General features: G+C 37.1%; 1 protein-coding gene across 3 annotated transcripts in view; it reads right to left on the reverse strand.

The window, feature by feature from the left end:
• Positions 1-27,281, reverse strand: part of LOC113065553 (plexin-A1-like) — a 202,874-nt gene that overhangs the window by 14,331 nt on the left and 161,262 nt on the right. For 2 of the 3 annotated variants that reach the window (XM_026236885.1, XM_026236887.1), the window contains 12 exons: positions 26,347-26,498; positions 25,635-25,755; positions 25,023-25,159; positions 22,404-22,571; positions 18,714-18,807; positions 17,502-17,738; positions 15,521-15,664; positions 13,660-13,894; positions 8,396-8,544; positions 6,230-6,486; positions 5,038-5,104; positions 11-157 (listed from right to left, as the gene is read on the reverse strand). In XM_026236885.1, coding sequence (XP_026092670.1) covers positions 11-157; positions 5,038-5,104; positions 6,230-6,486; positions 8,396-8,544; positions 13,660-13,894; positions 15,521-15,664; positions 17,502-17,738; positions 18,714-18,807; positions 22,404-22,571; positions 25,023-25,159; positions 25,635-25,755; positions 26,347-26,498 — 1,908 coding nt within the window. The remainder of the gene's footprint in view (positions 1-10; positions 158-5,037; positions 5,105-6,229; positions 6,487-8,395; positions 8,545-13,659; positions 13,895-15,520; positions 15,665-17,501; positions 17,739-18,713; positions 18,808-22,403; positions 22,572-25,022; positions 25,160-25,634; positions 25,756-26,346; positions 26,499-27,281) is intronic. The other variant, XM_026236888.1, reaches the window with a different exon arrangement.

Raw genomic sequence — 27,281 nt, forward strand, 5'->3', positions numbered from 1 at the left:
TTGCACTGACCAGAGTCTTGTAGTCAATCTGTTGCCGGATGAGTTTGTCCTCACTGAGGGAGTATCTTGCCTCTCCGGTGATGGCGTCTATAGGGCCTTTTTCCATTTGCTGTTTCATAGCACAGTACAGCATGAAGAGAGGTTCACCAGCACACTCCTGTAGAGAGAGAAAGAGTGTCAGAAACAACAACAGTGTGTAAGGACTCCATGATGTCATGAATACATGCACTGTGACTTTTTTCACCTCATGGAAAGTGGAAGACAAAGCAAAAAGATGACGCAATCAATAGCCCTGCTTTCCTTTCATAGTAACACGCGGACATAAAATGCATTTCAGGTATGTATATTGAGCAAAACTTGATTACTGATAAACTATCACTTCAGATGTGAAAAACAAGCAGCTATAATGGTGCACCGCTTTGAAATAATCACAAGGACTTGCCAATCAATACAACCATTAGCCTCACACCCTCAAAATGCCCCTCTCGAAAAAGACAAACAGTTTAAATGCAGGGGAGGAAGAGAGAGATAGATGGAGGTTAACGATTGGGAGGAAGCACTTAAACCCCTTTGTGAAACAAACGGATAGGTGTGGAGAAAAAGAGAGAGAGAGAGAGAGAGAGAGAGAGCGAGAGAAAGAGGGATGGCTGGGGTGTGGACTAGGCTGTTTTCTGCATTAGCATTAACATCTTTCACTGACTAACAAACAACTTTCTGTTTTTCAGTTTCTTATTTCTTCAGATTTATGTTTCTGTTTGATCCAGGTGTCTATTAGCAGTTAACTAGCCTCATGTAGTCTGACTTACGGTTACTATTATGACTTATTCTGGACAATTAGCATCCACTCAGAGAGGAAGATTTGATCTGACTGACATGTAAAGATACCAAATAAAGCTAAAAACTCAATAAAGCATAAATAAAATATTAATGAAAGACTAAAAACTTTTAAAATGAGACATTTTTTTTTTAATCAGTGAATACGTTTGCTTCACCCTAGTTTCTGAGCTACAATGAACTGCAATGTTTTTGAGACATAAACTAGCAGTCTTCACTGTAGCTTCAGGTTTTGTATTGTATGTGAATTAGCTTGCTAGCTTTTGCCTCAGAAAATAGTGACTAGCAAGTTTATTTATTGTTGCTTCAGATAGCAGATAGAGTTTCACATAATCACACAAAATCTGAAACTATATCAAATAAATATGCAAATCGCTAGTTTCTAAGGAAGAGAGACTACACATAATCTGAAGAATTGTACTGAAACAGAAACTTCTTTGCAGCCTTAGATTTTTTTTGTGGTATGAAAAGCTTGCTAATCGCTAGTTTTTGATTCAAACTACAAGCTACAAAGGATCCAAAGCTACAGTCTGAAGCTACAATGAATTGTAATGAGTTTCTGAGAGAGAAACTAGCAATTAGCAATCTTCTTCACTGTAGCCTCAGATTTTGTGTGGTATTTTGTGCATAAGCTAAGCTTTCAAATCGCTATTTTCTGCTTCAGTTATTCATTGTAGCTTCAAATTTTCAAGTCAAAATCTGAGATAATTTCAGAAGATTGATCAGGTTCTAATGCAGGAATCTTGTAAGCCATAAAAATTACAGTGAGGAGTCACATGCGAGACGTATTAGGCTCATACCCCTCCTCAGCCAACCCCCGACCGCACTGACTATGACTGGCGCGGTGAAACGAGGAAACCCACCATCTCCCTCCGCCTTACACATACCCACATGAAACAGTTTCTTCTGCTTTCCTCCATCACTTCGTCCTGTTTTACTCCACCCACCCTCCCACCATATGCTGTTAACGTCTCGTTAGCATCTGCGCTAATTAAGCAGACAGCTGCTAACGAGTGAGATCGCGAATACATCACTCTTAGAGACCCCCACTGCAGCGCACGCGGCCGAGAGACCAGACCTCATCCCACGCTTCAGCTTCATTAAAGAAAGAGACAGAAAGAGAGTGAGAGAGCGCAGACAACATAGCCAGACCTCACCCACCCATAGGGCTAATGAACAGTAGCAGGAAAATATCCTGTTGAAATATAGAGCTAGCAGATCAAATATTCCGCACTACAGCCTTGAGCAGACTTGTTGACACTGTGGCCAGAATGTTGATAAAAAAAATATATTTCTGGGAAGGTTTGATTCAACTGTGCTGTCTGAGCCGTGTCTTCATATGTGGTATCACAAGCTGTGTGTTGGTGACAACAGCTTGTCAGTTCCACTAACTCATGCCACAATCCCATCGTCTAAAACAGCACCGCTTTTCCTAATGCTAATTAGCGATCTCAAACTGCCTGCTTCTGAACTTCTGTCAGTTAGCAGAGGAGTCAAACGAGGCCTCTAAACAGTCAAAGCTTGAAACAGACTTCAAACTAGCAAATCGGAATTGGGCTATTTGGTCTGAAAGGATGAGTTCACCCCAAACCCCCCCCCCCCCCCCACATACAAAAACCCTCATGTAGGGATGCACGATAATATCGGCACAACATCGGTATCGGCCGATAAAAGCTTAAAATGACCATTATCGGTATCGGCCGATATGAATATTTCTGGCGATGAGCCAAACCGATATTCTCCAAGTGAAATAATTGACCTGTTTTTCAGATGTGAATGTCTGTCTACATTTGTAAAATAATAAATTTATGGTAGAATCAGTACAGAAGAGATACATGGATTTCTCTTCAGTAAAATTAAAGTTTAAATATATCAGTATATATTTGTAAATATATCAGTATATATTTGTATATATATCGATATCGGTATCGGCATCGGCCAAAATTATTTAGAAAATATCGGCATATCGAATATCGGCCAAAATCCAATATCGTGCATCCCTACCCTCATGTCATTCTAAATCTGTTGAAATTCCATAGTTCACAAAAGATTTCAGGCAAAATATTCTTGCTGTTCAACCATGTATGTACTTTTTTAGCGATACTATTATTGCCTTAAGTGAGACTTGATTTCCTCACTCATATGCAATCATGTATCTTTATATCAGGGGTTCTCAACTCTGACCCTCGAGGTCCACACACATGAACACAACCGAACAAGTTAAACAAGGTCTCCAGGACCATTAGAAAGTTACAGGTAGTTGAGTTTGTTCAAAGTTGGCACTCAACTCTGCAGGAAATTGGACATTAAGAACCCCTGATATATATATTTATGTTATTAAATTTATAAAAAATTTAAAATGTTATTTTTTTCTGGCGATGCGATCATTGCTCCAGTCTTCAGTGTCACATGATCAGAAATCATTGTTATTTGTGAATTTGTTGCATAATTGTTATTGGTTTACACTTAATAATAATGGTTCTTATTATTATCAATGTTAAAAACTGTTTTTGCTGTTTTGTGGAAACATTCAGGTTTCTTTATATAGAACAGAAAGTTCAAAAGAAGAGCATTTGAAAAATAAATCTTTTGTGACATAAATGTTTTTACTATCGAATTTGAGAAATTTTATGCATATTTACTGAAGAAAAAAAATCATTAATTTTAAACACACACAACATGGTTTCTGCATAAATATTAAGCAGCTTTTAACTGTTTGAAACATGGATAATAATAAGAAATGTTTCTCGAGCAGCAAGCATATTAGAATGTTTTCTGAAGGATCATGTGACACTGAAGACTGGAGTAATGATGCTGAAAATTCAGGAATAAATTACCTTTTAAAATATATTACAATAGAAAACAGTTATTTTAAATTTTAATATTATTTCACAATAATAATGTTTTGCTGTATTTGAGCACATAAATGAATCCTTGGTAAACATAAGAGACTCTTTAAAAAACACTTTTTTAATTAGTATTTGAACAAATAATGACAACTTAAATTTTTGGCAAACTATTCCTTTACAAGCAACTACATTCAATCAATGTAGTCAAATAATGCAAAAACACGTTCAATTTGTGTCATAGTTAAATTAATCTCTATGAAGTGAAAGTATTCTGGACTCCTGTTTCCTGTTGATTAAAATTCTTCCATTGCATGCTGAGCCCTGCATGATCAAACTAATAAAACTAGAGAGCTGCAAATGCGAGAGGGAGAGAGATACAGAGAGACAGACAGGGGAGGACTGACATCCTGCAGCTCAATCACGCTCTGTGAGTGGCATCATGCAGTGATGCAGGATGGAGGGGGAGATATAAAAGGAGACGAAGCTAAGAGCTGATGGAGAGTAGGATGCAGAGGTGCCTGAAGGGATGACCTCTGACCTGCCCGACCACTGACAGACAGCTTCTGTCTCATTATTTGTCACATCATGTTGGACCGAGTTGTGGAAAGGCCCTCTAGTCACTATGTTCTTGCAAAATAGAGGCAAGTTCATTTTTGTGCTTTTGTATGTGTGTTTGGGTGCATTTTTGGCTGAGTAATTAGACACTTTACACAAAAATAATTTACCCACCCCTCATGTTGTTTAAAACATGTAAGAGTTTCTTCTGCACACAAAAAAAAACAATATTTTGGGATAAAAAGTTTCAAATGTTAATGTCCATATAACTGTCGAAGGGGTCTAAAACAACACTGTTAACTTTAATTGTATGGACAATATCATAATGTGTGCTTCGCAGAAGCAAATCATACAGATGTGAGTCAGTAAATAATGAGAGAACTTTCTATTTTTTGAGTTAAACATCTTTAAAAAAAAATAAATATGGATTCAGAGAGTGATTCAAACTGATTCAAGACTGATTTTTTTTTTTTTTTTTGTGGATCAAACTGTGAAAACTCACAACTCAAACAAACATTATTCAGAAGTTTGGCGTCAATAAGATTTTTGCTATGCTCAACCAAGGCTGCATTTATTTGATCAAAAATACAGTAAAAGCAGTAATATTGTGAAATATTATTACAACAGGTTTCTATTTTAATATATTTTAAAACTAAAGGTATTCCTGTTAAGCAAAGCTGAAATTTCAACATCATTCCTTCAGTGTCCCATGATCCTTCAGAAATCATTCTAATATACTGAATTGCTGCTCAAGAAACATTTAATATTATCATCACTGTACAATACTGTACACACTTACTTTTAAGAACTTGTACAGAAGAAAAGTGAACCAGTTTGTAAGCATCTTCTCAGCAACAGACTCCGTCCTTAAAAAGAGAAAGGAAAAGTGAGAGTGAGAGAAATATGAATCAAAATTCATACAACACAAATTAAATCCAAAAGTGTATTTAAGCTTTCAACAAACTCCTTCTAATGAAAAACTACACTTTTATTTCCCCCAAAACAAACTACCAATCTTCATAAAGCCCAGACAATTACAGTAATTGGGCAACATCTTCCCTCAATGGCCAACCTGTCGCCTGCCGAAGACCCCCAAAAGCTTCCCTGGAACAGAAGTAATTAAAGCAAGCCTTAATTAATGGACTTCAAAAGCTCCTAATTCATCCGTAGCTGGCAAACGAGAGCGAATGCTCGTGTGAGCTGCTAACCGCAGCTCGTTCCTCCCTCAGGCCCACCAGGAGCCTTTTCTGCTGTTCAATAATGCATTCACACAGACTTACCAACTCCCATTACTTCCTTACATAAGGGCCTATTATTAAATTATATTCTTATTAATAAAACGGTGAAGAGGAGATAAGGTGAACATAGTGGGACAACAGGTATTTCATGAGGGGAAAGTGTCCCGAATAGCTCATTAGTGTACTTCAGTAAGTGCACTAGATTGGGGTTAACAGTTGGGTGAGATGGAGTGTACTGACTTACATGAACTTTTGAGAGTTATGGAGAAATTTGGAGGTGGTATATCAGAGCTGGGATTTTTGTGGCATTGTAAGTCTACTGTTAGTTGTGATTTAGTTTACATCATTTCTACCCCCTCAATGACCCTTTGAAACAGGCTGTTTTTGTGACTGTAGCTTTAAGAGATCTGTAATGAAACAACTTCGGATTTTGGTGGCTAAAGGCCAGTCACATAAAAGAAGGTAACTATGTGTTACTATATGACTGTTATAATTCTATAAGAATAGAGAATTTCTGCAACTATAACAATAACAGAGGAATTATATAGTTAGAATCACTTTCAAAATTTGTTTTTAGCTGATTGACAGCCAATCAGAATCTGTTCTGCTCGAAAGCATTTGAAGCAGTGTGTGCTTAAGATAAACAGGACATTATCATGCACTGGTGTGGATTGCTGATATAGTTATCAGTCTGTGTTGTGAACAGTCCTTAACTCTGTTTATCAGTGCAACTCTGTGTGTGTCTTCTCCCACCTCCTGAGCAGCAGTTTAGGGTGATTCTTGCTCTCCAGGTTCTTGTCGATGAGGTCAGAGAGCAGCTGTTTGAGGACTCCTGTAGCGTACTCCATCTCTCCCTGTAGAGCTGTCATGATGAGTGATGCCACATTGCCACGGTCACGCATGGAGAAGGAGCGCTGAGCTTCCAGCGAGCGGATGAATGTCAGCAGGAAGTGCTTCTTGGTGAGGAGTTGACCAAACAGAGTCAAGGCCTTCTCGACATTAGCCTGCACCTGTGGGAAAACACACACAGCAACTCATTATACACCGAGGAATAGAATACAACAGCTATGTTGTGTTTTAATTAACAGATTAATAATAATAATAAAAAAGAATCTATCAACTCTAGTTAGATTTATTTTGTATTTTTAATTTAACATGATTCTTTTAAAAACGTTTTTTAAGAAAATTCTATCACATCTATGGTAAAATAGTTAAAATCTACATTGTTGCCCTAAACTGATCCATTTATATCACTATTAATTAACCCAATTTTATGATTGACACAAATTAGTTCTATTTGTGTTTCATATGCTGGAGGTCCATTGTGTGACTGGTTTAAGGTCCTGATACAATAACACTGGCTAAATAAATGGCATGAATTTTGGGAGCAGGACAATCCTTTTTAACCGGCCAATAGCATTTTTTTTAATGATTATTTAAGATTAATTTTATTATTTAAAAATGAAAAGTGATCAGTTTGTTCATAGCAAGACTAGGGACATTTTTAAAATAAAGTAAGGTCAATTTCATATTTATGTTGCTTTTAATATTTCTGATTGATGCATTATTCCTTTCTGAAAAACAATTTCGAAGCCCTTTAGTAAACTAAAAAGCATTCCGGCAGAAGTCCACATGAGGGACATGCAGCTTTCTGATTGACATCAAAGGGAATCCAAGATGCTAGCAGCTCAAAACACAACAGAAGGAAATGCAGAGTGATGGTGAGGAAGGACAGAAAGAGAAAGAGTACAGCAGGAAGCAGACATGACCATGGAGTCCAGGAGCAAGAGCTGGTGATGTGTCCTTCCATGAACCGCAACTGTCAATTTCTTGAAGCCACATATTTATACTAACAAAACAAAAGCAACATCTTACATGTGTCCTAACTAACCATGACAAGCTACTGGACTTTGTCGTTCGTTTGGTTTCCACAGCAGCGTCTACTGAATAGCCCCGCCCACAGTGAAATCTCATTGGTGCAAAATTCTGCTCCACATGTACAACCTGGCTGTAATTATCTCACATTGTTGTTGGATAGTTTTCATGGCTAGTTAGGACAAAGTGCTACAATTCAAAGAAATTATTAAAAACAAAAACCAACAAATAAAATCTCCAAGCGAGGTTGCCGGAATCAGACTTCAACGCAAACCGGCGTCTATTATTGTCCCCTTCAGCACCTTATGTACCATGTAACCTGACAAAGACCTTTTTTCCCGACAACACAGACTAATAAAGTGCCTCAAATCTTCTCTGCTGAGCCGAATGAAATTTGCAGCCTCTCGGGGAGGCCGATAGTAATGTAGGTTGCTTTGGGGCGAGAAGCAACACAGAGCAATAAGGGCCTGAGCCGTGCGCATAGGCACTTGATTACGCCGGGGACTCGGGGGCAAATACAGTGAAAACAAACCCCAGATGAAATAATAAACATACAATCCCTCCGCAAGCCAACAGCGTGACCTGCAGTATGCAGGCCGGTGGACACAGCATGTCAGAGTTTTTAATTGCACTGACCAGTGCATTTTGAGGTTTCGTGATTGCTTTCGTTTAGTTGCGTTGTTTTCTTTAGCTCGTGCTATTACGTGTCACTGATTAGTGTCTGGCTTTATAGTACAAGAGGTCACAATCTGTAATGCATTGAACTTGTAAACTCCAAATTGTAGGTTGGAACTTTATTCTTTCACTCCTGAGAGAGTCACCAACCCCATTTATCAGAAGCAAGTGATGTCAAAAACATTGGTAACCGAATTTACAATATACATTATGACCTTCAAGAGTGCTGATCAGGCGTCTACGGCACAAATGTAGTTTATACAATCTCAGCACTATGTTGCTGTTTCTAGTATTAGTAGTGGTCTGCTGTTTTTTGATTGCATTGTTAGTTCTGCTCTAGGGTTACCATGGTGATGGCGATGTACTGACCCGTACCTCCATCTCCTTGAGCACCGGGTGGTCCTCAATGCCAGGGAAAAGCACCCTCATGGCATAGGTTCGGTAGTCCAGGAATGGGATGCCAGCTCCATCCAGCTCTTGGGTCAGTTCATGGATGTCAGTTTGGAGTTCGGCAAAAGCTGTGAGGAGAAAAGCACTGGTAAGGAGAGTTTAAACAATATCTGACCAATTAGAGCACTTCTAATAAAAAAAAGTTGCCTGATTTTTCCAGTTGCATGTAATGACTGGACAATGACTTTTTTTTTTTTTTAAAGAATTATGTATATATGTTTATATGTATATATATGTATATATATATATATATATATGTTTATATATATATATATATATATATATATATATATATGTTTATATATATATATATATATATATATATATATATATATATATATATATATATATATATATATATATATATATACACACACATATACATACACATACACATATATAATTTTACAAAAACATTAGATTAAAATAAAATTTAATTAAGGTTTTATAAAAATTTATAGAATTTTTTCATTTACATTTAATCATTTTGCAGATGCGTTTATACAAAGCGACTTACAATTGGGGGATACATAAAGCAATTCTTCTTAAAGAGGCAGGAAGTGCTTGTAATACGAAGTTTTATATATATATATATATATATATATATATATATATATATATATATATATATATATATAAAAATATATATATGAGAGAGAGAGAGAGAGAGGGAGAGAGAGAGAGAGAGAGAGAGAGAGAGAATTATTAAGGAAAGAAAATAGAATCAGAGTCACATTAACATGCTGTTTCAAAAAATAATAATAAATAGGTATTTAAATAATATGAATGAAGTAATTAATGAATTTACAGTTATGTAAGCTATTTACAACCAGCTACTAGGTCTTTATAAGCAACTCAAATATTTCCGTGTAGTTTTGCAGTGTAGATAAAGATAAAAAAAAATTGATCAGGGTGCATTTACAGTATAGTATACACTTGTGTGCATAATAAAATTTCTCATAATAGAAGTTTGATTTGCTTCAAGCCTTCCCTAAGTATGAATAAAAAATTACTTTAAATAAAGTGGTTGATTGGGAACTCATGAAAACGTGGTCACTGAGAGCCTTTTACGATAATAGGTACTTGCTGGGTAAACAGAAGCAATGCTAAGTCTGTCAATCTGTTTGTTTATCTGGTTTATGACTAATTTGGTTTTGCCATTCGAAAAGAGCGGGAGGGAAGAGACGTAAGAGACACAAAGTTCACGGGAAAAGAAAGTCAATTAATTGCATGAGTGGGTAATTAATAAAGGAGCGGAGCTTTTCATGCATAATTTCCTCCAGCTGTTGTTCCTCCTCATTGTCCGCTGGGATATGAATACAGAAACAAGAAGCTCCTACTCTAAATGAGGGTTTTTCATCTTAAAAATACTGCACAAATATTATTCAAGATGAGCTGCCCAACAGGATTTCCAGTCTCTCCGGGGAAAGTGAAAGGCATAAAGAGCTTTTAATTCAATGGTTCTTTCTGGTCAAAGTGCACTTGAAAGGCCTAACAAAGATTTCCAACATGAGGGATGGCCTTGTAATTCAATTTCACTTTATTACTTGGAGAGGCCCATATATCGTAAAGCACGAGGGGGCATTACAGACAACTTAAATGCGAAATTTTAAAGGCTTCCTGTTGTAGTGGTCAAAACATTACGCCTCTCAGGAAGCAGTAGCAGCAGCACTAGCACTGCCAAAGTCAGCCAGCAAAATATTTCCTTTAGCTTGAAAGGTTTCGTACACTGCTGATTATGCGTTTCTTTCTAAAATTGTTTCTTTAGTTGTGAAAGCACTCAAAGTGAAACAATTCCAATTACCATGATGTCCACACAAGCTTGCGCATACATTTCTCGGCAAATGTAAAACAGAGAAGCGAAGCTGATATCCCCACTGAGCATTCCCTGTATCTAAACCAGAGCTGGGTAGCTCGCTAATTAGCCATTAGCCATTGTTTGTTTGTACTACTGTGCTCTCTGATGGGCTGCATCATGGCTCAGTAAGCGTCTGTACATGGTGAATCGCATGCCCCTGCACGGTTCGCTGGTCCACACCCCATGACCGTGCACATGCAGCGCCATCTCGACTGTAGCTATATAGCCAAACTAGAGGGCTAAGCGGTTTAGAGAGGTGGGATCGCATTTATACATTTGGGTAAATCTCATGATAAACGGCAAGAATAGGATATGCATATACACACATATATACACAGTGCTGCTTGAAAATTTGTGAACCCTTTACAATGTCCTATGTTTCTGCATAAATATGACCCAATTCATCATCAGATTTTCGCACAAGTCCTGAAAGTGGACAAAGAGAACCCAATCAAACAAATGAGACATAAATGATACATATTTATTAATTGAGAAAAATTACCCAGTGTTACATTTCTGTGGGATACAAAAAGTGTGTGAATCTCTATGATCAGCTGTTAATTTGAGGGTGAAATAAGAGTGGAATGACTATCACGTGTCATTGCCTGCCCCGTATTATTTAGTGAACAGGGATCTATGAAAGTCTGATCATGTTTGCGGAAGTGAATCATGGCACGAACAAAGGAGATCTCTGAGGGCCTCAGAAAAAGAGTTGTTGTTGCTCATCAGGCTGGAAAAAGGTTACGAAACTATCTCTAAAGAGTTTGGACTCCACAAATCCACAGTCAGACAGATTGTGTAGAAATGGAGAAGATTCGAGGCCAATGTTACCCTCCCCATAAGCGGTCGACCAACAAAGATCACTCCAAAAGCAAGACTTTTAATAGTCTGTGAGGTTGCAAAGGAACCCAGGGTAACTTCTAAGCAACTAAAGGCCTTTCTCACATTGGCTAATGTTAATGTTCATGGTGTGCATGACAGAGTTGCAAGAAGAAAGCCACTGATCTCCAAGAAGAGAATCACTGCCCGTCTGCAGCTTGCCAAAGATCATGCTGACAAATCAGAGGACTATTGGAGAAATGTTTTGTGGACAGATGTTTTGGTTTATATGAAAAGTGTTCTGTTTGGAGAAAAGAACACACTGCGTTCTAGCATAAGAACCTCATCCCATCTGCGAAACATGGTGGTAGTATCGTGGTTTGGGCCTGTTTTGCTACACCTGGGCCAGGATGACTTACCACCATCGATGGAACAATGAATTCTGAATTATACCTGCAAATTCTAAAGTAAAATGTCAGGAGATCTGTCGAAGAACTGAGTCTCAAGAGAAACTGGGCCATGCAGTAAGACAACAACCCAAAGCACACAAGTCATCTTACCAAAGGATGGTTAAAGAAGGTCAAAGTTAATGTTTTGGAATGGCAAAGTCAGACTCTGGACCTTAATTCAACTGAAATGTTGTGGAAGGAGCTGAAGCAAGCATTTCATAGGAGGAAACCCATATCATCACAGAGTTGAAGTAGTTCTGTACTGCGGAATGAGCTAAAACTAATACATGATCAGCAGTTACAGGAAACTTTACCTGCAGTTACTGCTGCAAAACTGGGTCACACCAGATACTTTAAGCAACTTTTGCTTTTTTAAACCGCACAGATATGTAACAATGGATATTTTTTCTCAATATATAAATGACAAAGAAAATATTTTTGTCTCATTTGTTTGATTGGGTTCTCTTTGTCTACTTTCAGGACTAAAAATCAATCAATTAATTTATCCATCCATCCATTCATCCATCCATCTATCTCTTGTGATTTTGGTCTAATGTGACATTCCTTGATGTGATTTTTTGAGATTGACTCTTTTATAGCCCATTATTTTTCAATGGTCCTACAAAAACTTGTACTGCGCTGATCATTTTCATTGCTCTAATGCAGCAATTTCATAAAATATACAGGGGGGGAAAAACGATGTAACTGTCATATATTTTATAACACAATTTTACTATTAAAATATTTTATAAAATGTAATAAAACTAACTTTTCTTTATCCAAACTTTGATTTGCCATTTCTTGACAGGTTTTGTAAGATTCACCCTTTTGCAGCCCATTATCTGACCCTGTTGGGACAGACTACGGGTTTGAGAGCTTCGGTCATTACCAAGCAAATCCACTTCCAGCCCAAACAAGAAATAGCCAAGCTAAGGTCAAAAATATTTTGCAGAGGTTGTAAATAATGTCAGCGCATATGATCCAAATAAAATATTGATGTGCAGATTGAATGGCATTATGATAACAAACTGTTCAGGTTGTCCACTAATGAAGGCAGTCGGCCAATCAGTGATAAATCAGGGCTAAAGAACATGACAGCTAATCAATCTCTACCAGTTCCTTCATTCATTTGGCAAGTAGTAAGTTTCCTTCATCATTCTCCCTATGCCATTCAGTCATCTCCCCCTTTCCAGTGAAAAAGACTGTTTGTTAGCTAGCTAGCTATTCGTTTTCATCCTCCTGACAGGGCTGTGACCAGAGGGCCGACAGCCCTAAGATAATGGCCAATTAGACCCAGTGCATCTCTACGAGACCAAGTAGAGGCACTGGAAACCTTTAAGGCATATGGAAACTGCATTTAAAACTGGACAGAAGACGGAATGCCATAACAGTGCAGCCCACTAACACCAACCTCTTACCAAGACATTTCTAACAACCATAACGATGTCACCATGGCGACAAGAAAATGGAAAGACGTTAATGTGGAGCCTGAGAGTACACCCGCAGGTTTCACTTCAACAGCCATTTAAATTCTATATCAAATTCACTTTCTGTAATGGGGATGTTTATCTCAGAATGTGCCTTTTTGTATAAAACAGAATTTATAAATAAACTGAGAAGGGGTAAACACTTTTATGTGTTACAAATTGATTAATACATTTATTAGGGTGTACTAATAAAAAAAAAAAAAAAAAAATATATATATATATATATATATATATATATATATATATATATATATATATATGAAATGCTATGTGACATTTTGTTTACAAGCTTTTATTGCCATCTTCCAGCGGTTGAAATGCTGATTGAGTGATTACATGATGTTCATTCATGTTTATTTCATTTGAATGTTTATTGTTAGAATTTCCTGAAAAAAGGTGATAGTTAGAATGGTCACCACCATAAGCATCTACTAAATATTGTAGAAACATAATTTTCTGTAAAGTTGCTTTGTAACAATTTGTATTGTAAAAAGCGCTATACAAATAAACTTAATTAACCAATAAGTGCAAGCACTAAATGATATATGACTTACTAATAATTCATCTCACCTTCTTTGCACTCCAGAGCGACTCTAGACTCCAGGTTGTCCATTTGCAGCTGGAGTCGTTTGAGGGTGCGGTCTGCATCCCGGGACTTGCGCTTGTAGGCGATGAGCACAGCGATGATGACCAGCAGCAGGAGGCCTCCACCTCCTCCGATCCCGATGATGGCAGGCAGGGTGAGAAGGCTATCGGAGTAGATCTGCAGTGTGCCGGGGGAATATTCGAATCCTCCTGCCCGGATCTGTAACAGAGGCACGGGAGACCTGGCTCATTGAGGTGCAGGAAGCAAATCTTGTGTAGCAGCCTGTGATCTGCAATTAGCTGTGATTATCATTTATCATTTTGTTGTGGCAATTCGTTTGTGAGAATCAACTTTTTGCTTCAAGAATACAACAGCAGCTCCACACAAAGACCCAAATTAAAACTTTATGAGCCAATCACATTTGCGAGACAAGCTAAGAGATTGAAAACCCATTTAGCTCGAAATGTCCTATTATTAAAGGATCATTTCAAGCTTGTATTTGGAAAATAGAAAATTTAACAAGGAACCGTGGGATTGTTTACACAGTTCTGTCTTGGCAAAAATCAATCCACACAGTGTCCAGGTGTTTGATTGAACCGTAAACGTGTTTGTACAGCAGAATAGTTAAACCTTTAAAACCAATTAGATTAAGATTCTAAAGAAAATCTGAGGATGTCTGTCCAATAAAACTTAGGGATACTTAGATATATTTTTTAATGAAATTTGTGTTGTTAATGTTATGTAAATTGGAATCACTATGACTACAATTTGCAAGTTATCTACATAGAACTGCTTAGAGGGCATAATTTTGATTAATAAATCTATGATATATTTTTTCATTTTACCATCTAGTTGTTGAAAATTAAGGACAAGCAGTTAAATAAAATAAACTGCATATATATCAGTTTAACATATACATTTAGTATAATAAATTATTAATACATTTTATAAAGCAATTAACCTGTGACCCGAACGTAAATTCCAGTAAAGACTAGTCATATAATTAATTTGAAAACAAAATCACACCCCTCTTCAACAACTCACATAATTCGAGGTATCATTTATTAAAAAACTAATTATGGACAAAGTTCACACCAGTGTATAAATACAGTAAAATGCTTCAGCAAACAGCACTAACAGAAATATTTGGAATTGAACTTCAAGAGAACTCTAGTGCAGACATCAGGTGACTGTATGTGCTGCACCGCAGGCATTGTGTGCTTTCTAAAAAACTACAAAGACCCCTGAGAAAGCATGGGGTCAAAGATCCCAGCCATGCAAAATTTCCTAGAGAGACTCTGTCTAACAGGGGTCATAGTGGTCATTGCACAGATGTGTGACGAACACACTCACATCACACACACATTCTCCAACTCTCACATACAGGCCAAAAGATACAGAAATCACACACACTGAGAGCTGCCAGACGTGTCCAGTGCACAAATGACAGCCCATAAGTAGGCCACTGTACACAGGACAAGAGCACAGCTGTGTCTGCGTCTCCCCGGCTCACCTCACATCGCCTCTGAGTGCTTCACCAGGACGGCGACGCAAAGAGACACGTCTATTTCTGAACCAGCATTTTTCAAAGAGCATTTGTACAAACATACATTTCACACAATTTCTACGAAAACAATGTGACATTTGCCGCAAAAGTAACACAAATGAAGAAAACAGGCGTAAATATTTTTCTTCTCAGAGCACGAATGACATGCTGTGGCAAGATCAAGAGTTTTCCTTCAGTGGGGCATTCGGTTGGGGTTAAGTTCATTCCTGAAAGCGAGTTGTCATTTCCAATCTTTTGACATTTGGTCAGTGTGAACTTGAGGATCTGTAAGTACATACCGTCACTTTGTGCTGGCCAGTGAGGTTGGGCCACTCGCATAGCAACTGGGTCTCAGAGAGCGTCAGAACACACAGAGCCTCTCCGATAAACACTGTGTAGTTCAGTCTGGAGTTACCAGGAGCGGCAGGAATCAAATTACGACCCTGTAAAGACAAAACTGTGGATTTCAGATATGAAAAGGAACTAACATAAACAGTTTTAACAAAGTATTTTCCTCATGATTCTCAACAGGGCCTTGTCATGTACCGTAACATGTTAAAGCATCGACTATGCTTACAACTATAATTTGCATTAAAAATTAGTATTACCATTAGCAATATTAAAGATAAAATATTTGTTGGCAACAAGTAATTTATGTGAAAGTATAATATTTAATATACAGTAAATATAATTGCAGAACAGTATATATTATTTAAAAATGTATTGAAGATTATAATTTTAGATTTGGATTTTTATTATTATTATCATAAACATTTATGAAATTAAAATTGTAATGTTTATTTTATTTGTACATATTCTATAGTGTGTTTGTGTGTGTATATACTGTATATATATATATATATATATATATATATATATATATATATATATATAAACTTATTTGGGGGGAAAACAACTGTTGTGAATTTAAATAATTCATGTGTTTATGTGAAAGCATAATATTTTATTTAAATATAATTATGATATATAATTATTATAAACAAAAACATTAACTGAAGATTATCATTTTCTATTTACATTGTTACTATAAACATTTTATACTCTAAAATAAAACGTAGAAATATAAAACTGATTATATATTATAATATTCTATTTGTATGTGTATACACACTATACAATATACAAAATGACATTGAAACATTTAAAAAATAAATATATGCTACATATGAAAATACAAAATTTACAATAAAATCAATTAAACTATGAAATCATACATTTAAATAATCATATTTGTTTTGTGTTGGCAACAGTGAACATGTTGGCAGGGCAAATATGTTTATAGAATATCTATAGATATCTAAAATATTCCTTTAAGGTGCTGGAATGGGTTTTCCAGATAATAGTCATGGTCTGTTAGTCTGAATTCAATTTAGCATCACACAACCTTGGACACGTAAAGGTCATGTAGATATTGATTTAAAAAAGCAAAGAAAATTCAAAAGGCTTGAACAGATATAAACATATCCTCCGACTGATCTCCTCAATGGAGATAAAGAGGAAGGAAAATAAAGGTCGGAAACTCTGCGGCCACATGTACAGAAAGAACAGGAAAGAGAAATACTGATGAATAACAGTAAAGCACCAACACCCCACACACACACACACACACACACACACACCCCACAGGGTTCAGCGAGGCCACGGAATGACGCTCTTTAATGCAAATTCCGCTCCCTCTCTCTCTCATCTCATCCGTACTGCCAACCCCAGATCAAATTAGATGAGAAATTAATTGCGTGGAGAATGTGATGCATCTCCAGAATATCCATGATTATTTCACCAAATTGCATTTTCGTATTTTCCTTCGCTTTGCTAATGCATCAGGTTGTTTTCTCCCCTCAACCCCCGCCATCCCACCCCCCACGGGCCAAGCGGGGGATCGGGCATTAAGTAAAAATGTTTCGTTAATAAATTCCCATTTAACAAAGAAATATCACCCGACATGTCTCGACTCTCACCTCAGCTGGTTTAAAGAAAAGAGAAGCTTTCGTTACAGGAGAAACCACCCTGTGTCTGTGATCAGCATTTTGAAGTTTAGAAACGAAGGGATGAAGACGCAGCGATAGGTATGGAGAAGACAAATTCGTACTTAGTTATTACTGTAGCTATTTTGCAGTGTTCTTCTGCAGCTTTTATTCAGGAAATGAAAATATGGGCAGAACAAGTGGCAACATGATCAGCAAATGATGCAAACTGGCCACATTAACCTCACATCAATAACCACAGATCCATCAACCACTTGAAGCAAGAGATGTGCACCTTCAGGATTAGGGGAGATGTTGGTTTGAGCTCCAGAATGCCTGTGGGACTGAGGGGTTCAAAGACGGGGTCCGGGTAGTAGCTGAAGCTCTCGTTGACGACCACGAGGGCCTGGACGTTATCCATGTAGAAGCCGATCTCATCCGGTCCACTGCCAGTCTCAGCAAAGCCTCTATCTGAATCAGCCACCGATGGGGCCAGGCAGACCATAACGGAGTTGTTGAAAACTGTGCAGTTCTGAGTAGAAGTAGGGAAACAGGGAGACAGAACTTCATTTATTTTATTTTATTTTTAAAACATTTATTATGTTGAGTGTCAATTAAATGTGTTCATTATAAAAATGAAGTATACGTTCATTTATATATATATATATATATATATATATATATATATATATATATATATATATATATATAAAACCATAAATAATCAATTATAAAAAACAATATACAGTTCATTGATAAATAAACAACAAAAAAAGAAAATTATTAAAATAAATATACATTTATGTACCAAATACATAAATTACATAATTTAAAAGCATTGTACTATTTGCATTACATACATTGTGCTATTAATTTAATTCAAATATCTGACTACTTAAATAAAAAAAAAATGTTTTTATTATTATTAATAATAATAATATTTGTTGCTGATCTTGTTCATTTCTCGCACCAATTTCTTTTGAATGTACTTTCTGCAAAGTACTGTAATGTATTTTAAATCATATCTATCTTTGGCCATTCTCAGGGGAAATAACTGAATAAATAAATGTGATCATTTAAATGCATAACATAATTTGCATGACATATTTTGTGTATTACAATATTTAATTGATTGACCCTAATTTCAATTAAATGGGACACAAACTATGAGTTGTGACAGCAGAAGGGACGTCAGATAATTCAAATGTTACATTATAACATTTTAATGCGATTATGATAAACACAGAGGTCATTTAAACTGAGACTGTGAGGAAAATACATTTATAAAAAGAAAATAACAAAAAGCGACACAGAGATACTTCTCTGACCTTTCTCAAGATAAAAATGCTGGTTAGGATTGTGTGTTGCTGTTACTTTAAGTAACACAGTGGCAGGGGAACATGTGAAAGCTTCTGTGAAATTAACTTTAGAAACAAGTAAGGAAGAGCCTAATGAAGTGGAAGGTAGATGTCAGGAAAGGTAAAGGTCAAGGAAACCGAATACTTACATGGAAGGACTCCGCAGAGCCGTACTTGGCGCGGATCTTGGGTTCTTTAATGGTGGCCAGGTTGGTGCCGCTGATCGTCAGCAGAGTCCCACCACTGGGAAGAGAAACAGGAAGTCATCATCGCAACATGATGGGTACAGATCTCACACAACAACCCGATCTTACAGTCTAGCTCAACTCTTGGCCTTGAAATCGGAAGAAATATCAGTCTATCAAGCTTTTCCTCCCAAAGGGAGGCAAAACAGAGCAGAGGTAATATATCCCATAATCACTTTTGGTGATGAGACACAAAAAGGATTTTCGCGAAGAGCCAGGCGTTTAAAGACATTCTACCTCTTACATATGCGGCACCCGTTTCATAAGTCGTAACAGAGGCTGAGATTTGGTGATATTATTTTTACAGCTTTCAGTCAGCTTGTGTCAGCTTCAAGGCTAATTATAGGCTAATACACTTTAAATTTGTAAAATGAGAGATTTAATCTGGTAAAAAAAAAAAAAAAATCTACATCTAGGCTGAGAATGTTCTTCCCTCAAATGTACATGCCTCTTTTTAGTAATAGCAAGCAGCTAAATGCTAATGCTAACTGATTAGCCCTTTAACTTAATTTCTTTCAATAGGAAATCTGTTAACCCTACAGATCAGTTTGTCTTACCAGCTGTTTGGAGACGTCCACAGCTCACTATACTGTATGTGTGGAGCTCTTTCAGTCCCTCCTCTTTCTATATCTCTGCCTGTCTCAGTGAAAAATCCCTCTTAACTCAGGTACAAGCTTCAGGGAACAAGAAAAAGGACACCCTGCCTACAAACAGATCATCTGCCCACTACTATCTGAGAAGATATCTCATTCCAGTCACAGTGCTCAAAAGTATGCAACTGTACACTTATTGTAGTGCAAGCATGCAGCCCTGTTATTCTACTACTGTGGCAGAAATCATCCACAGTACTCAAGAGTTCAATAGTGTTACCTTCAAATGACATTAATCCAGAGGTGCTAGCTGAAAATATGTTGTCAGTTGAATTTCAGCTAACTGAAATAACTCAGCAAAGGTTATATTAAGTGATATTATACTAGTATATTAATATATAGTATATTAGGAGTCTGTCTGTATATGTTCGAGTCTGTAATGTACTAGCATAGCTAGTTTTGAGCCTGACTTGTTTTGTTCTCTTGGCATCCGTCTTTGTTTGATGATGCTATGATGATGATGTTTTTTTTTTTGGCTGATCGAACACAAAATCATTTTTAAGATACTAATTTGCCGTGGGTTCCCTATTTCCTTATACCAACGTCTTGTGTTCACAAGCTTGTTGACACAGGAGGTATGTGATTTTGAGTCTCGCTGATGTCTCTGCTTGTTTGCCTCTGTGACACCTGCTGTGCCATGGTCCTGAAGGGCATTTTCAGCTCAAATCAATAGATGCACTCTGCGCAAACTAACAGGCTCTAGGGCCACAACTTTTGGGTTCCAGTTAGGTCTATTCAAGCTAGGGGCGACTTCTGCACATGCAGAGTTATTTCCGGTACTGCTTTGATCCCTGGGTGTGTGCGTTTGTTTTTCAGAGGAAGATGGAAGAGAGGAGAGGTACCATTGTACACACTCCTGGGGGATAATGGCCCCTTTCAAAGTAGGACTCAACAGAGAGAGTGCACACTTGACTGTAGTGGCCTGGGTCAGCAACAAAACACACAGTCACACAGACACACGGTTGTGAGAATACGCGTGTCGTGACATAACCGACTCCTGAAGAAGAAAAAGCCAAGAATTTCTTCAGTCAAACTCAAGTAATATTTTACATATTTCACAGTTGTGTAAATATATGAAAATTGACTCATATATTTTACAGAATTATACAATAATTAAAATAAAATATATAAAAAAAAAAAATCTTTTTTTTGACAGTACTACATACTATACAGACAATACATATATATTATACAATTTTGTGCCAAATTAAATGTATCACTGAGAGCGGATGTTTAAACAGACACTTTCTTTCTAAAACAGAATTATTATTATTATTATTATTATTATTATTATTATTATTATTATTATTATTATTATTATTGGCTGATATTAAGCTGTAATGTGAACCAGACCTTTTTCTGTTTAATAAGAGGTCTGGCTTCAAGTCTGAGACTAGGAACATAAAAGTAGGCAGAAACATCAGCAACTATTCAAATATTGTAAAAAAAAAAAAAAAAAAAAAAAAAATACACAGATACCCACTAAATGCATAAAGTCAAAAGCTTTGCTCTATAGCTTTACATTTCTCACTTGTTTGCTCTCTGAGAGCATACTGCTGACCCCACACAAAGGTAAATAAGAAAGTGAGTGACAGAAAAAGAGAAGGAGCGAGAGAGAGTGCGTTAAGAGCTTCTTTTTATCTACAGGCTTTTAAAGAGCTTGCTCTATAACCCGCAGGAGCAATGAAGATGCAGGTGATAAGTGCTTCATCCTGCCTGCCCCATCGGACACCTGATGGTGTTTCTATGGACTCTGTGTTTTCATTTCAGCCCCGACACTGACAGACCAGACATGCTTTAGTGCAAATCGCTGCTCCTCCCTGGAAAGCTGCAAAATCATGACTTGACAGCAGCTCTTCTCATAGGTGCAGACATCTGATCCCTAAAATAATCTAATTTTCAACCTCTTAATGAGTTCTGCGCATGTGTCAAGTGAAAATGTAATACAAATGGCTTCATATTGATTTTTATTACTTCTTTGTTGTATCAACCTCCAAGGAATTGCCACATTTTAAATTTTGCCATTTTTTTAAAATAAATAATAGAAAGTAGATAGATGACAGAAAATGATGACAAGGGAACTTTGACAAAAAGTGGGCCAGTTGTGAATCAATGACTACCACATGAGCATGTGTTGGAGAACATGCTAACCACTCCGAAAAAAACAACAAGGTGACATTTTAAAATACCTTCTGTTGAGGATCGACATGTCTAGATCCAGCGTACAAATTATATATAAAAAAAAAAAAAAAAAAAAATTTAGTATTTTAATAAAGTCCATAATGTGAAACATCGAGCACATTTAGCGTTTTCTAAGTGATTTCAAAAATATAATTTCTCTGTGTAATTATATTTATAGTCGAGGTGCAAACAACCCTATTCTCCTAGAATTAGAATGATTATTAAAACTTTATAGTTATCGTTATTGTTACAGTTATCATCTTTGGTGTTAACAGGCATTCAATCTACAATATAGTTAAAATAAATTTGATGTGTGTTACTTAAAAATAGCTTGAATTTACAGAAAAGTTGTCCTCCATCTTCATAAAAAAGAAAAATGTAATAATAACAACAACAATAATAATTGTCCTCCATCTTCATAAAAGAGAAAAATGTAATAATAATAATAATAATAATAATAATAATAATAATAATAATAATTATTATTATTATTATTATTATTATTATTATTATTACTACCTGTTTTTTGTTTTGCTTTACGAAGCTACAGGACAATGAAGGAATAAAAGAGACAAGATCAGGAAAGAGACTACTGCTTAATATATTAAGGCACATAAACAAAGCTCTAGGCCATGGTACAAAACAAAAACAACAACAACAACAACAAAAATTGCAGTCAGGCTTTCGCTCTATTCTGAAATCATAATGTTGCAATTTTAATTTAAACTCAAACGATGGTCCATGCAACTGTTGTGTGGCCTACCTAGCAATGCTCCAGTCCGGGTCTATCTTCATGATGGTGGGGTCCTCTGTGTAGTTAAACTTCACATCGGGGTTCCTCAGCTCAGCAGAGTCTATGTCCACCATAACTGGAGTGCTTCCCGCAATCACGCCGGCCGGGGTCACGCACACGATCTCTTTAGAGCTCCGCCTACAGTCATGGACGAAGCGTTAGAGAAAGAGCAAATGAAGTATTTACTGTAATTCTCATCAGAATCAGATCATGTGCCGAGTAAGCATATCAACATATTTCTATTTTATCACAACACAGATTCTGTACTCGGTAAGAGTTAAGTATGTTTGATAAAGCTCCATCATTTGTGGTAACAAACATATGGGTTTCAAAGACTTTAGCTCTGCTTTTCTCAGTCTGCTTCACTATCTCCTTCTGTACTGGAGACGTGCCTGCAATCTCCATGCACATCCCCTTAACACGTTGCTATGGGAACGCTTTTCAAGATGCACACCCCAGAAATCCTCTGAAGACTGCACATATTTTGACAAGGTGGTTGTCACCAAAAAAAAAAAAAGATGGAATAGTGCAAAGAGAGAGAGTTATTTTTTTTTATATCTTTTTATATCTGTGGAGTGAATAAGCCACAAATTTCCTCAAAGGTAAAATACACAGACATTCAACGGCATGAAGAGCAGAATTGCAATCATTGCTTTGGGATATATATATATTTTTTTTTAGATTTAGCATTTTAAATATGTAATTTGGATTATAGACATGTAGAATAAATCTGAATGTGAATTAACTGAATATTATGAATGGAAGACAAAACACACACGAAAAAGAAGCAGGGCATCTGAAAGGGATGTTTCGACCGAAAAACGAAGATCTTGTGGCTTTTGAATCCTGTTTGACAGTATTTCTTCTGAATAACATAAAAGCAGATGTTTCACAAAATGTCCTAGCTGCCCTTTCCATGAAATGAAAGCGCAACAGGGACTACAGCTATCAAGTAGGGATGGGCGATATATCGCATGCTGTTGTCATGCGTCTGCGATAACGAACACGATATTGCATAGCTTGTCCGTGATCTACGGCTCTGTCTATTAAATGCACCTTCATTTGAAAGCAGGTGATGGCTATTTACCGCTAATCAGGGGACCGGCTTTACTGACGAAATGTGCGTCACAATCGCATGCGATATATCCACCTATCAAGCAAGACTTTCAGTGAATACTTAATTCAATTTTTGTCTGTTCCTCATATATATATTTTTGGCTTATAAAGACTTAGAACATAGTGCATATGATGTGTGTACTACTTTCATGATACTTTAATGGAAGAGAAATCATTTACTCATCCTTATGTCGTTCCAAAACTATGACTCTCTTTCTTAATAAAAGATGAAATGTCGCTGTTTTCCCAACTTTCTTCGGAGAAGAAAAATAAAAGTCACACAGGCTTCAAATGACGTGGGGTAATTGTGGATTTTTGGGGCATGAAAACCCCCTAGTCTCCATCCACTTTCACTGTGTTGAAGCCAGGAGTGTGAACATTCTTCAAAACTTCTCCTAATGTGTTTTATAGAAGAAAGAGTGTCCTATAAGTTTAAAATGACATGTGGTGGGGTAAACGATGACTTAATTTACTGTAAATTTCTGGGTAGACTTTTTGAGAAATGAATGGCCCTAATCTCCAGCGTGAACGTTCTTCGAAAGGAAGAAAGGCTTGGAATGATGTGAGGGTGAATAAATGATAAGAGAACATTGATTTTTGAATGAACTATTCCTTTAACAACCTCGCACAATGGGTTAACAGGAAGTGGACTTTCTATCTGAAGTGAATCCTGGCTCTGAGACCAGGTGTGGCTGACGTCTCAGTCAACAAGAACCGCGGTAATCCTCATTCTCTCCCTTTCTCATGTCTGAGACTTGGCAGCGAGACAATGTGTTTATTCCCTGCTGCAATGCAGAGCGGTCTGGTGCTACAGATAGACAGGTGGATGCAGGAACACTCATTCAATGTCCCCGTCCACAAACGGAAGCACACAATCGACTGGGACGGCCTGTGCCATAACATGGCTGATGTTCTTGCCTTCAAAGTGTCTCTTTATGCTGTAGACACATGCCGGTGGTTAAAAAAATGGGCCTGGGCATTTTGACTGAAGGAATGACAGGTTGACGTGCTAAGGTGAGAAGCTGAAGACAGATTTTTGGAAGGACACAGATAAAGACAGAGGGAGACAACTTGGCAGAGAGAGCGAGAGACAGAAAAGAACAACATTAACGAGCAAGTGGAGATTGTACGTTGGCAAATGCTACACCAAAACAGCCAACAGGCTAACCATCAAAACGACTGGCGCAGAGCCTATAGAACATATAAAACAGTCAAACAAACAAACAGAAACTGTATGACAGACAGAAACACAAACTTAGAAAGAAAACCAGAGAGATGGATGGATAAAACAATAGCAAGACAGACAACTGTATGCTTTTTTCAATGTTTGGGGCTTTTGCCTTATTATTAGACTCTGAAAGCTTGTTTTCCTTCTCAGAACTGTGAGTTTATATCTTGCAATTGCAAGATATAAACTGCTAAACAATGGCACAAACTAAAGATAAACAAAAGATAAAGAAGAGATTTGCTCACTTTTTAAAGTGACAAGAGTGACGCCCAATGTTGACCACCACAGAGCTGCCAGCGTTGAGATGGTTTCCTTCAATAGTGATTCTGGTTCCTCCTGAAAGAGGTCCCTGAGCGGGCTGGACACGGCCGAAGTATGGCGTCTAAGGAAGAAATTGACAAATTGAAGAAGCACATTGTTTGTTATTGTCATCTTATTTTATACATTATTAGTAAAAGGCCACAATACTATATGCACTTTATGCATATAGAACTTGGTTGGCAAGATTTATAAAAGTTTTTAAAAATAGTATCTTTGTTGACCTATAATTACATCATCACAATTATATCATTAATAATAAAAAAAAAAAATTAAAAAAAATTTTAGATTAAATTTTTTATATAATTTATATCTGTAATGGCAAAGCTGATCAAAAGAACACCATTCATTTGAAATATAACTCTTTTGTCAATTTAATCCATCCTTGCTAAATAAGTCATATAAAGAGGAAAAAAACAACAACCTTTGAATAGTAGTGCATTTATATGCACATTTGGAATTACATGCATCCATTTTGCATTTAAATTATCCAAAAGACAGGAAGATCTGATTAAGGATTAAGTGTCTTAGACACTCACCACAAAGGTGAAAGCCCTGGGTGAGAGGGCTCTGTAGTCAGCCAGGCAGTCTCTTACACACACCTCCACCTGGGCTTCCTGCACACGGTATCCTGTGGCATCATTCAGAAGACACACAATCCTGTGGAAGATGAAAAACATTGGAATCCTCTTTAGGGTTTCTGATTAACAGCACTGCTAAGTTACCAAAAGTCTCAAAGGGAGGAAGGTGAATGGATACATTTATATGATACGGTGTAAATATTATTACTATAATTAATCTGTGTCTGTTTACTAGCCGGGCCAGACATAATCTGCAGACATGTTTATGCATTTTCTACACTGATTTATGCACTGCAAGGATACTTGATTTCGATGTGGTGAAATATGGTAAATGGAACTACTAGAAGCGTATGCTAAAAGAATAATCAGTAACCAGAGCTAACAATGTATTAAAAATGCACTCTGTGGATTGAGATTGACAGATTATACATTGAAAAGTAAGAGTGTTATGGACTTTAGCCATGTTATACAACAGTATAATCCACGGAACACACTGTACTGTATTTCTATTCCTCACAGCCTCAGTTTAATCTCTGTCAAATACTAAATATGGCTCTAATCAAGTAACTTTTTAATAGTGCTTTATACAGTAGCGATTGTTTCAAAGCAGATTCACAGTACTGAAAAAGGACAGAAAAATTGAAGCCAAAATACTGTATGTAATACCCACCTTTCTGCACTAACGTATTCCTCTTCAATAGGAACACAGGGTACTTTTCCCAGCCGAACCCCTGTCATAATGTCCCTAAACTGCAGACCCAGGTTCTCTCCAGTGATGGTGAGTCTGGTTCCGCCTTGCCGTGGTCCAGTCTCAGGAAACAGCTGTAAAATGAAGGAAATAGAGACAGTTTCACTGGAGATGGAGATTTAACTGACTATAATACAACAAACTACATTTTCATTTTGGACTTTTTGCTATGATGTGCAGAGAGCAGGACCAGGAAATGTAAGAAAAGAACGATACTTTGACATATTTTTTTACATTCTGATATATGTAGACCATATAATATCTTTCTGGTATGTGGACAGGTCTTGGCATTGAACCCTATAGCTCCTTATAGTCTTGCAGTTCCAACACAAACTCAGACGCCTTGCATTTTAATGAAGACAAATCACCCCTCGGCACAGGGGAGCAGAAGCCCCTATGCTGGGCTTGGTGAGACACCCCCCTCCAACCCCCCTCCATCCATCCTCTAATTGAAACTTATTACCCAGGCTCCCAGATCCACGCTTCAGAGCCGCATGGCGCAAGGCAGTAGGATAATGTGATTTATTTAGCCGGATTATTCTCCGTAACGAGGACAGGTGTGGCATGACAAAACAAATATGGTGAATGATGAGCAGTGGTAACAGCAGGATGGCGACCTGTAACAGCCATCATGAGGTAATTATAGGTACTCTGTTTGCCTGATCTCCCGACCACAGGGTCTCCACAGAAACCTGGAGCCGACCCTCAGCTACATCACTGCCATAATGGCTGAGGGCCTAGAATGGAGCCCTGGGGGACCCCTATGTGGAAAATTTTGTAGCACAGCAAACCATATATTCAACAAGTGTGAAATAAGAATGTTTGCAATGAAATTCTAATTTTGTTTTTGGTAATGC

The sequence above is a fragment of the Carassius auratus genome, chromosome 48, assembly GCF_003368295.1.
Source record: "Carassius auratus strain Wakin chromosome 48, ASM336829v1, whole genome shotgun sequence".
NCBI classification, from domain to species: Eukaryota; Metazoa; Chordata; class Actinopteri; order Cypriniformes; family Cyprinidae; genus Carassius; species Carassius auratus.